General features: G+C 36.6%; 1 protein-coding gene across 1 annotated transcript; it reads left to right on the plus strand.

The window, feature by feature from the left end:
* The first annotated feature begins 266 nt into the window (after positions 1-266).
* Positions 267-11,500, plus strand: LOC129940917 (uncharacterized). The gene is made up of 4 exons (XM_056049445.1): positions 267-431; positions 502-897; positions 955-1,527; positions 9,691-11,500. The coding sequence occupies exons 1-4, from the start codon at positions 342-344 to the stop codon at positions 11,386-11,388; spliced, it is 2,757 nt and encodes a 918-aa protein (XP_055905420.1). The 5' UTR covers positions 267-341; the 3' UTR covers positions 11,389-11,500.
* The last annotated feature ends 894 nt before the right edge of the window (positions 11,501-12,394 follow it).

The following is a 12,394-nucleotide window of genomic DNA, read 5'->3' on the forward strand; positions in this document are numbered from 1 at the left end:
TTTGATTACTAATCGTTGCAGTTTATTTTAATTATTTTTAATTTTATATTTGATTTAATATAATAGTTTACAACTAAAGAACTTCTTATACCATTTTTTATTCAACTACAAATTAACTCATTTTTTCAAGCCCCGTTTTCAAACTACAGAAAACATTGCTATCGATAATATTCGATATGACCTGCTCATCACTATGTATTGTGGAATGCGTTCCATAGCTCTTGACATTTCATACGGTTGTTTATTTATTTACAGTTTTAGTTTTACCTGTAGCCGCATCTAGATACTTTTACAAATATCTTTCTCAAATTGTGCAATTTCTTGTGGAAAAATCCTCCAAAATGTCTTCATATTCGTTTCAAGGTCGATCTCGTGTTTGGATTCCTCGAGATGAAGAAGAAAATCGTGCAATATTCTCGGCAATGCGTCAGGTTTGAATCTTGAATCTCTTCTCATTCCTTTGACCAAATCTGACTTGAATGATTCTGAATCTCTTCCTAGGAAACTGGAATCACAATGCCTGAGGAATTCAAACCCATTTACCTGGAGAACGAGGAATACGAGGTTGAGAAATGGAGTGTCAAGCAATTGATCAAACTCCTTCGACTTTATGGCTCACATCGGTGTCTGTGGGATCCCGATGATCCATTTCATAAGAATCGTAAAATGCGAAAGGCCGCCATGATTGACATCACAGCTGCAATGGGTCAAGATGTGACCATGGAAATTGTGAGCCAGAAAATCAATGTAATTCGCTCGACCTATCGCTATGAGAAACGTCGAATCAAACAGCGAATCAAGAAGGGAGTCGGAGCTAGAACCAAATTAAAATGGTTCGCTTTGGCTGATTCATTTCTGAGGAATGTCCCGAGAGCTGATAAGTTCAGAAAACAAGATGTAGGTCTCTAGATTCTTTTGTATTTCACCACATTTCAATTCTTTTTTCGTGTTTAGGGCCCCGCAGATTCTGATTCCGACCTCGAGGACACAATCGTCTTCACCATCGATCCAGAAATTCTAATTCCTCTCGAAGAGGACAATTCTGGCAATCAGAATTGCATCACAATTGGTGATAAACAGGCTCTCCCTCTAGCCAAAAATGATCCCGAAGTCATGGAAATTAATGAACAAACTGAAGAAATTCATCAAATGCTTGAAAATATCGACGACGACGATGATAAAAAATTCACTGATAAATGTCGTCCATCGTTGAAATGGAAATCCAAACAAACTATTGACTTCCTTAAGATCTACCGGAAGCATAAATGTTTGTGGGACACAAGAGATGAGAACTACAGAAATAGACCAAGTCGGTTGGAAGCTATGAAAGCAATGGCTAAGGAATTCAAATGTGGCATAGCTGTGAGACAGGTCTCGAGGAAGATTATTGCTATGCGGTCGACTTATCGTATGGAGAGACGAAGACTTGCTGAGGCTGCGTTCAAGGGAGACAAGCAGAGAAGTCGATTGAAGTGGTATCCATTGGCGGATAGTTTTTTGAGGCCATTTTGTAAACTCAAGAGAGTGGTAAGTGTTGAGCAATTATTACTGTTTTTTTCGTTATTTATTGTTATCAGAAGGTTTAAGTTTTGTAGTCGAATTATAAATATTAAGGTAGTGAAGATTTTAAATTACAAAACATTGGTGGTTGGCTCAAGTCAATTTTTTAAAAGTTAATTATAAATCTTAAATTGCTTATTCAGAATATCTCAGAAGAACAACGCTTCTTACTAAACACTGATATTGGCCATGACCCCAATAAAATGTGACAGTATCTTTTTCGGCAAGTTTGTTGAGTGAGTCAAAATTGAGAGTTTTAAGTATATCTGGACAATTTCTTTCATTAGGTTCATCGTATTTTGCTACTTCTTGTTCTTCAACCTAAAAAAATACTCGTTGACTGTCGGATTATTATGGTTCTTCACCCATAGAATCCTGAACTATTTCTTTCAGACGTAATTATAAGACCTATCTGTATAATATCATAAAAGCCGTTTCAAACTTTCCTAGAGTCATGATTGGATAACGATACCATAAGCAAACCCAAAGTTTCGTTCTTTATTCCTGAGAAGTTAGCTTTCCTAGAACACCTCCCTCTCTGTTCCTTTGATTATTTTTAGCATGTTTGGGACAGGAAGTACATCATCCGATCTTATAGCTAACTGCCTCAAAATAGAAGTTATCGAAAACTCCTTGTATGTGGAAGTTACTTCTTTCGTATTTGAGGCTTGATCTAAGATGTTTGTAAGTTTAAACAGTGGTTGTCGTAGATGTTGCCATGAACTGAAAAACTTTGGGTTGTGTTTCTTTTTTCCCGATTCCTGGGAGTAATTACTACTTTAGCTCTTCTCTTCGTATACACTAATTAAGTACGATATTAGGCCTTTTTTTTGTAAAATTTAATGGGTTGGAACATGATACTATTTATAACTCGTCAAATCTATTGATAGTATCTTCCAGTATTGTCTATTTGGCTTAAAGTATTTTCTCTGCACCTGATTTGTTGTGAAGCTATCGTAATTATATCTTAGTCTTGATAATTTTTGCAGTTGTTGGATTCGAAGAAAGGCAATCTTCTAGATTTTCGTGTCGCTTTTATACTTGGTTAATACTGATTGGTAGCTTTATCAGTTTTCACTTGTTCTTTTGGCATTTTTAAAAAAGATTATGACATCGTTCAACTTCACAAAATGAATCAATAAGCTAAGTAAGTGTTCCTTTAACATTAGGCCATTCATGAATGCCAAAATAATATTGGAAGGATTCAAACGACATAAGTGACAAGAAGGTAAGGCAAGTTTCTACTATCTTATTGGCCAGTTAAAGCAGTTTTTTGACAGGAGGAAATCTTTAAAAGACACTTGGCAGTATTCGACACCAAGTAGTGTGGGACTTTTAACCACTTAAACCACCTCTTCATCAGCACCAATCTTGAAGGATCGACTTCCGATTTTTCATTCTTAATTTTGTACAATCACTTTGGGGAAAGTTTAAACTTTTAATACTTTCCCATGTTTTTTTAGACCATAAGCTCATGAGGCTTGGTTCTTCTTAATCTCCGAACATGGTTTCTTATATTCAAGACGGACTCCATTTCAGAATTAGTATGACTTTGCAGTCTCTGGTTGTGCGATCCAGCGTATTTTTTAACAACTTCTGTAACCATTTCTATTTGTAAGTCACGATGTAGATCGGTCTTTCTTATGTACCAAGGTGCATTAACTATTCCACGAAGGACTTTGTTTTGGAATTTTTGGATGATTTCGGTATTTGTTTTATTTGTACAGCCCCATCATTGGATTCCATAAGTCTAAACAGGGTACTTGATTATACAGCATTATTTTGTTTTGGATTGATAAATCAGAGTTGTTACCAAGCAACCAGCACATTTTTCTATATTTCAAGTTTAGTTCTTCTCTTTTCTTTTTGATGTGCTCTTTCCACTTAAGCTTTGCATCCAAAGTCATTCCAAGGTATTTAGCCGTATTGGCGTAAGGTACAGCTTGATTATTAATGATTATTGGAATATTGTTTATCTTTTTATTTGTAAAGTTTATATGTGAAGATTTTGTTTCATTGAGCTTGATACGCCATTTTTCGGTCCAAGCTCTCACTGTGTCGATGGCATTTTGTAGTTTTACTGCTGCCTTAGAGACACATTTGTCGGGTACCAAAATTGCGGTATCATCTGCAAAAGTAGCCATTATGGTGTGATTACCAACTGGAATATCCTTTGTGTATAGTAAATACAGGGTTGGACCTAGGACACTTCCTTGTGGTACACTGGCTTCTATTTTCTTCAATTCCGAGTATTCTTGATCGTACCTTACTCTAAACAATCGGTCTGAGATGTACGATTTTAATATTTCAAAGTACTGCCTGGGAAGATCCCTTTGCAGTTTGTACTCAAGTCCCTCATGCCAAACCTTGTCATAAGCTTGAGCAACATCTAAGAAAATAGCTGAACATACTTGTTTTTCTTCTAATGCTTTCTCTATTACATCCGATATTCTATGAACTTGGTCTATCGTGGAATGTTTACTTCTAAAGCCAAACAGATGGTTTGGGATTAACCTTCTTTCTTCTATGATTTTGCTAAGTCTCTTCAGAAGCAGTTTTTCAAAAACTTTTGCCATAATTGGTATAAGCGATATTGGTCTGTAAGCCGTCACTCCAATGGTGGAGGACATACCGGTGCTTAAGGCATGCATTTATTATATATTGGAGTCTTATGAAGGCTTTCAATGGCATTTCTTTTATAACCTGAGCAGTAATTAGATCGTAACCTGGTAATTTTTTATTTGGTAGTTGGTAAACACATACTTTTTATTTCTTTAAGTCTTACAATTGGTATTTCACTTTCATCTATCTTATCAACAAACTAAGTTATTTTCAGCCGCGTTTGATGAGTATAGCTTAAAAACATTCGCAAGATGTTCAACGAAAAGGATAGCTTTTTATTTCGGGTTACCGATCCATTTCCCATCTTGAGATTTCAAGGGCGAGTTTCGAAACTGCGGTCTTTTCAGGCGCTTGGCTGCTTTCCATAGCGAAAAATCGGTTGAAGCATCAGTCGTTAAATTCCTTAGGAATGTACTGAGTGAATCATTTTTGAATTTGTAAATTTGTTTTTTAAGATTGTTGCTTTAACGTTGTTTTATCATCTGGAAATCTACTATTTTGCCATTTTCTTCGAGCTCTTCTTTTCTCTATTATCAACTCTCTTATCTCTGAAGGATATTTTATATCATTTTGTCTTCTATTAGAAAATGTTAGAGTACTTTTTTCAGCGGCCTGTTGCACATCAGCAATAAATTGTTCCACTTCATGGTCAATTTGCTCGATTGTATCCATAGGAGATCTTAAATCTATAAAACTTAAAAGCTTTTCTCTAAAATCATTCCAGTTTGTTTTCTTATTTACAAGCTTTGGATTACTTTTTTCTAGTACTTCCGATTCACTTAGTGATAGAATCACTGGAGTATGATCTGATGACAGGTCATAATTACCTTCGACACTAATGTGATTTCGTTTGATTCCTTTAGCTATGAAAAAGTCAATAAGGTCTGGTATTTTGTTAGTATCGGAAGGCCAGTAAGTTGGCGACCTGGAGGAATAGAATTCGCAATTTTATTTACGGCCTGCTTGGAAAAGTCTTTTGCCTTTTGTTGATATAAGCCTTGAACCCCAATGGGTGTGTTCGCATTGAAGTCTCCGCCAACAAGAAAGAAATACAAGTCGTGATGGACTCTTGAAGGAATGTTTTGCTAACATTAATATTCTTGATAGTTTTTTTACCATCAAATAAAAGTAGCGTTTAGAAAAATTAAGTTCCGAGTTTAAAATGTATGATACTTGAAAACCTAACTAGTTGCCTTGGTCAAAATGTACATTCGAAAAAATTCAGTTGACTGCAAATGAAGTCCCGTATGTTGAATGAACTGATAATCTGTTTGGCTTCAGAGGACAAATAAATCGCCCGAATTTTCCTGAAATTAAAGATAATTTTGATGATTTTTTCAGTGATTAATTCATCAAACTCAATATTCAACGAGTCACATATCTAATAAAACAAACTCTTGCTTGATCAATTGCCAATACATATCCCGGCTTCAGCCAGTTGTATAGCCCAATTGGGAGTTCTGGTCTACATCGTCTTTCCAGCGTTAGGAGGATTTTGCACTTGATTGCCTACCTACCATTTCGATTGTTTTAGTAGTTGACCTGCCCACAGAAGCCTAGAGAGCTACATGTTTGTCACAATATCTGCTTCGATGTGTATTGCTTTTCCAGTAAAATTACGTGTATACTTTCCTTTTGGTGTTTAAAGCATTGATTAAAAAGTCTCATACAATTTTGTGTCCGTTTCGTCCACCAGAAGTAGCTAAAATGTTTATCGCAATCATTTTTGTCATACACTTAAACGTTTCGGATATAGAGGGTAGAAAGTGAGCAGAGCTCTGCAATTCTTTAAAATTGAATTAAAAGTGTAACAAATAGAGTTAGTAAAAAAAAAAACATAATTTCTCTTTAAGGTGTCCAAGCTTAGCTAGCTATCTAATCCAAATCCAAGTTGTGGCTATTTTCAAATACGATAATGGTAAGCGATTAATTTAAAGCCCCAGTAATGAGACTTGGTACTCCGAGCCGTTTATTTGGTTCTAAATAATGCCCTAGCCATTTTTGTTTCTGAAAATAGAAGCGTTAAATATGTTGATAGGATGGTGTACTTTTCGGTAGAAGCTTGGAAAACTAGTTTAAAACTTAGAAATTTCAAATAAAAAATATTTTGTTTTGACAAGCTTTAATTTTTCACATCAATACAATTTCAATTAATGTTGCACTCTTAAACAATTAAGTGTATGAACAAATGATTTACACAGATATTTTATCAAATGTTTTGCTTGACAATTAAGGTAAAGTCGTTAACACTATTGACCTCACAGAAACGGTGATAATCGCAAAAAAGTGATCCCGAATTTTTCTGATACACAGCAAAGTCTTAGAAGTTTTGATAAGTTTTCTGGATTTAAAATCTTCTAAAAGATCATAGTAGCCTCTGTTTGATTTGAATAGCCTCCTCTGTATTCCTTCATTTTTGTTGATATCGGCTGCTCTTATTAACAAAAGGTATCTGAAGGGTTGAACTATATTCGACACCACTAAGTACTTGGTTTTTCCCTCAGTAATCACATATTCCATCTTAATCGGAAACTTTTACGAATCCCGAAAGAAACTATCAGGAATTCACTTCGTAATGTTTAATTGTATGAGATTTTCTACTACGCCAATGTTTGGTGATAGTTTTTTTTCGTAATTTGTCAAATTTTCTGATTAAGACGGAATTCGTAATAGGGCTGAATACGAACCCCAGATTTTTTGGGTGGTTTTATGAAAATGACAGTCAAAAGTAAACAATTAAATCTATGTAGTTCGATAAAATCGTAGTACCCGTGGCATGATGGTTAGTGCGTTGGACTGTCATGCAAGGGGTCTTGGGTTCAATCCCTGCCTGTGCCACCTTAATTTAAAAAATTAATTTTCGCGGGTACTGCCTCTTGCGAGGAATTGACAATTCCTTCAAGAGTAATTCTTGTCATGAAAAAGTGCTTTCTCAAATTAGCCGTTCGGATTCGGCCTTAAATTGTAGGTCCCTTCCATTCCTGACAACAGTACTCGCACACAGGAATGGTTGAGAGTTGTAAGTCACTAGGCCCTGGTTCACAACGGACTGTTGCGCCACCCCATTTGATTTGATTTTTTTGAGTTCGATAAAATCACAAGTGATAGCTTAACAGATGTGATAGTGATTTTCTAACAAATAGGTCATTTCTGTCGCAAATCAAAATGAGCTACTAAATGCCTAAAACAACCACTGCAGCCCGATTAAAGATTGTTCGATAGTATTAAAATCGTCTGCATTAGCCTGGCTGAATATGGTGATGATGTTTCCTGTTGGGAAAGGGGATATCAATACCCTTATAATGATTATACACAGTCCGAGTAATTAGAAAGGGAGGATAGGATTTGAAAGGAGATACCGATGCAGATTGGTTTTGAATGCTTGAACATTGTAATGAGTGGGAAATATTGAATCTGGTAAATCATTCCACATTCGTGTAGTGCGACTAAAAAAAGAATTTCTGTACTATACAGTACGGCTGAAATTGGGTTCAGGGGTAAACTGATGGGCATTCCTAAAAAAACGAGTATTACAGTTGAATTGTTTGAGGGGAGGAATGTAACTGGCTATTTCTTTAGAGCATTGCTTATGGAAGCAGCGATAAAATAATGACAGGCATAAAACCTTACGACGGTGCTCGAGCGATACAAAAAATTCAGTTCTTTTGAATTCTGCCTAGGAGACTCAAGTAGAAGCACCTGCCCAAATATGAGAATTGTACTCGAGTTTCGGACCAATATAGGCTTTATAGATTATAGCCAGATCAGAAGGGGTAAAAAACTTCTTGCACCGTGGGAGAAAACCTAAACACTTAGCAGTATTTTTGGCGATGTCAAATATGTGATCACTCCACAACAAGTGGTTTGTAATGCATATACCTAGGACTGATAGCTGTTCAGTCTCCTCGATGCAAGTACCACTCATGGATAGCGGCATTAGGTTACGCTTTTGCGACAGTAGACAGCATTGAGTTTTCGAAGCATTAAATTCTACACGGTTTTTGATTCCCCATTGCTGCCGTTGGTAGTCCACATCCGACGAACAAGGATGAGAATCTAAAAACGAATATGAAAAGATGAGGGTACTGTCATCCGCGAAACAATTTAGTTTCACAGATTCACAAATATTGTTCGTGTCAATTTATTTGGGATGCTGAGTCCACCTGTTCTATCGTACGTGGTCTTGAAGCCTAACTAAAAAAATACCACACATTTATTCCCTCTTAAAACGATGTTATAATCAAAGGTTTTTTCTTTGGAAATTAATACAACTTTGAAATAAAATAAAACAAAAATGATTTCTTTTTAAATTGGAATGAAATTTAATTTATTCAAAAATTAATCTTTTGGCATTTTAATTCAAATATGATTTTTGGCATATGATCGTAAAGGCTAAAAGACTTTTTCCAAAATTTGTCGCTGTATATGGGAAATAGAGCTGCGAATGTTGTCCTCCGAGTGGTTAATAGTTTTGGTATAATCATCGTAGATTAGTGAGTTCACATATCCCCACAGAAAATATTGAAATGATGTAAAGCTACACAACCTTAAAGGTCAATTCATGGGTCCAAAACGTGAAATTATGCGGTTGCCAAATGTTTCCTTGAATTAATCAATACTGAAACGAGCTGTGTGACATGTTGAACCGTCTTGCTGAAAGCAAAGCTCCTGATCATCATTGCTATTCAATTGATAAATGAAGAAGTCAGTAATTATGGCTCTATAGCGGTCACCATTGACTGTAAAGCTCTGTGCAGTGTCGTTTTTAAAGAAGTACCCAACAATTATTCAAAAAACTCATAAAATACACTAAACAGACAGTTTTTGTGGATGCAACGGTGTTTCATATTAATTGCTTCCTATTAACCAGATTTATCTCGCAATGCTTTAAAAAGTATCAGAACTCAAATTGATGTATTTCGAAATTAAAAAGTTTCATTATAACGTTTTCATTCTCAAAGAAAAATGTGAACGACAGTTTACCTTGGAATTTATTGGTGTCCAAGAAAAGTTTCCAAGAACATTTGATTTCATTAAATTGGAGTTTTGTTTAAGGAAAAATGTATTTCAAAATAAATCGACAATAACAGCAAGCATTTTCAAGAAAAGAAGATATTCCAACCGATATCGAACTTCCCTCTTGATTCCCAATATAGGCCAACATCAGTTAGAATGGAAAAATAGATGAGCAAAAACCCTTTAAGGAATTGTTGTTATTAAACCTCGAAGAACGTTAACTCGTCACTATAATTCTTAAAACTGTTTTAAATAAGTAACATTCATTCCGAGTAAATAATGAGACAAGATCATCTCAGCTTTAACATAAGAATTAATGACATTTTTAATGCTAATCATCTTAAAATGCAGCCCACTTGATAATCGACGAAGAAACCTCAAGAAAAATTCAAGAAATTCCATAATCCTCCATCATTTCCATCTCATGCATCAAAAATAAATGTTTTTCATTAACAATTGCTGTTTTTTCTTATTTCAATTTTGTTTTCTCAGCCTGGAACATCGAACATCCTTGACGAACCATCCGAATATAAGACTGACGATGACAACGACGAAGATTCAACAAAAAAACCGAACGACATCAATGGTGAAGAGAATGCGTCTATTCCTGACAATGATAGCGACATGGAAGACGACTTTAATGACATCCAAAGTTACGACTCTGAAGATGAACCAATAGCTCGTTTGAAGATCGACCTTTACATCAAACACGAATCCGATAGTGAAAAAAAGGTAAAAAAACCCGAGACGAAAAAAGACGAAAAACTTCAGCCCGTGGTTAAAATTCCACGAATTCGTATAAAACCAATTGTCCGTCCATGGATGTTGGCCGAATCGATACAATTTGTCGAACTTTTTCACATTCATGGGTGTCTATGGGATCGGAGGCATCCGAATTATAAAAAACTCTCCGAACGAGCTGTGGCTTTCGAGGATATCGCTCATAAAATGGACATGCCAGAGCGAAGGATACGAAAGAAGATGAAAATCCTCCTCAAGTCGTATTATGCCGAGAGGAAGAAAATCGAAATGGCTCGTGAGAAAAATGAGCCTTATCAAACCGAATTGGCTTGGTATCCCATGGCTGATGAGTTTCTTGGTAGAAAAGTCGAAGAAATGCCTCCTCCTCCTTCAATGGCTCCGATGAGTTTTGTCGATCCAGATTTAATGTCACCGGCACCGTCTTTATTTAGAGATTCCAATGAAGACAAAGAAATCAAAGTTGAGGCACCTGATTCACCACCGAGAATCGATTCACCAGATCACTTTGATGATGTTGTGGATTCTCCACCACCACCAGAAGAACCTCAACAAAATCTTCCATCTAAGACTCCCCCCTCACAGATGAAAGTTCAAATTTTTTATATTTCATCGGCCACCGAAGGTCCTCAAGCTGAAGCTTCACTTAAAACTCCAGTGGAAGTGATAACAGCTGAAATTGATCAAAAGCCAGAAGTCATAAATGACACCGGTATCAAAATTGAATCACCACCCGAAGATGACTTCCCCAAGCCCGAATCATCAGAAGAACAACCCACAAAGATTATTTGGAACGGTCTGGAAGATGATCTTCTGGAAGGTAAATGGAGTTTAAAGAACTCGGTTAAATTCCTTCGACTCTATGGCGCCCATCGTTGTCTCTGGGATTTGAATAGTCCCGATTATCGGGTGAAGGAGTTACGAGAAGCAGCCCTGGAGGATATAGCCGCTGCCATGGGTCATGGACTAGATGCAGAATATGTATGGAAGAAAATCAAGATTTTCCGCATCACTTATATGCAACATCGAAAGCGAATGCTTGAGGCCACAAAAGCCGGCAAAGAACCGGAAATCCAACTGAGATGGTTCCCATTGGCTGATAGCTTCCTACGTCCGCACATTGGTCTGAGATCGATTAAATCCGACGAAAAGGAAATGCCACAATTTGATTTTCAATATGTCTATGCTAATTTGAATTTAATTGATCCGGCTCTGTTGAATGACTTCGAGGGGAAAGGGACACAGAATTCGATCCAGTTGGGTGGTGGTGATGGAAGTTGTGGTCTGGGTAGTGGCAGAAGCAGTCGGGCAAAAAAAGGAATGAACATTGCAGAGCAATTAAGTTCGGAAGACGAAGCTGAAGACGATTTTGATGATGGATTCTTTAAGAAGGAGAATGGCTTGAAGAAAGAAGACGAAATTGGTTCTTAAAAGGTACCTTTAAACCATTAAATTGGTTATTCTTTGTGCCTTTTTTATATAATATAAAAATAAGTTAGTAATTTTTGTCTTCAATAAATATAAATCTGTTTAAAGATTGGTTCTTGATGATTTTCAATTTATATAATTATTTTTAAGCCCTTAAGAAGGTTGAATCCGCTTTTTAACATATTTTTAATAAAAAATAGACCTTTAAGTTCAAGTTCCTGCAGTTTCTGTCAAAAGAAGCACGAAGAACGAAGAACGCAATGCGGCGCTAAGCCAAACCTCAGCCTTAAAGAAGAAAGTGTCATCACAATTATCCTCCTACGAATGCTTCAACATATTTAAGTTGCAATAATTACCGGTAATTCCATTAGGAAGCTGCCTTAATAACATTCCTTCCCCAAAAACAAAAATCTATTAGCTATTAGAGTAAAACGGTAGGGGAGGCCTTACATTATACTCGTAGCCCCCTGCAGCTGCAACCAGCTATGACAGAGAACTAGAAGTTGAGAATGTGCCCAACAACTTTATAATTACAAAAATTCAAACCCACTTGGAATGGAAGCCGAAGTCGATTAAATTACGCACCTCTTCCAAATACGGTTACTAGTTGGGAAGTTGGTAAACATGCACTTATACGTACATTCGTAGATTGGGTGTGCGCAATAATTCAAGTTGCAAAACAGTGAATGCGGTCACTTGAACTTGGACTTGGGAAACATCCGAACCGGTCGGTGGTAAGTGGTGAGTGGTGAGTGGTGACTGGTGATGGTTTTGTAGTTGCTCACATAGTGTACTCTGCTGAAGACGATGATGATGATGACGAACGAGGTGAAGAATGAAGATGCAGGTTTTAGAATGCGCCCATTCTTCCGCATATGCGAAACCAAATACCTCATCGTTGTCATGGCTGGTTTGGCGTTGTCGTAGTCGTTTGTTTTGCTGCAATTTGAACTTCGTCAATGTGCCGCTTGTGCTGCTTTACCTCCATCTGCTGCTGCTAAGGGGGGAT

The sequence above is a fragment of the Eupeodes corollae genome, chromosome 1 (assembly GCF_945859685.1).
Source record: "Eupeodes corollae chromosome 1, idEupCoro1.1, whole genome shotgun sequence".
NCBI classification, from domain to species: Eukaryota; Metazoa; Arthropoda; class Insecta; order Diptera; family Syrphidae; genus Eupeodes; species Eupeodes corollae.

Coding starts and splice junctions, on each gene's coding strand:
- LOC129940917 (XM_056049445.1), top strand. CDS start 342: ATGTCTTCATATTCGTTTCAAGGTCGATCTCGTGTTTGGATTCCTCGA. Junction 432..501: donor TATTCTCGGCAATGCGTCAG/GTTTGAATCTTG, acceptor ATCTCTTCCTAG/GAAACTGGAATCACAATGCC. Junction 1,528..9,690: donor TTTGTAAACTCAAGAGAGTG/GTAAGTGTTGAG, acceptor TTGTTTTCTCAG/CCTGGAACATCGAACATCCT.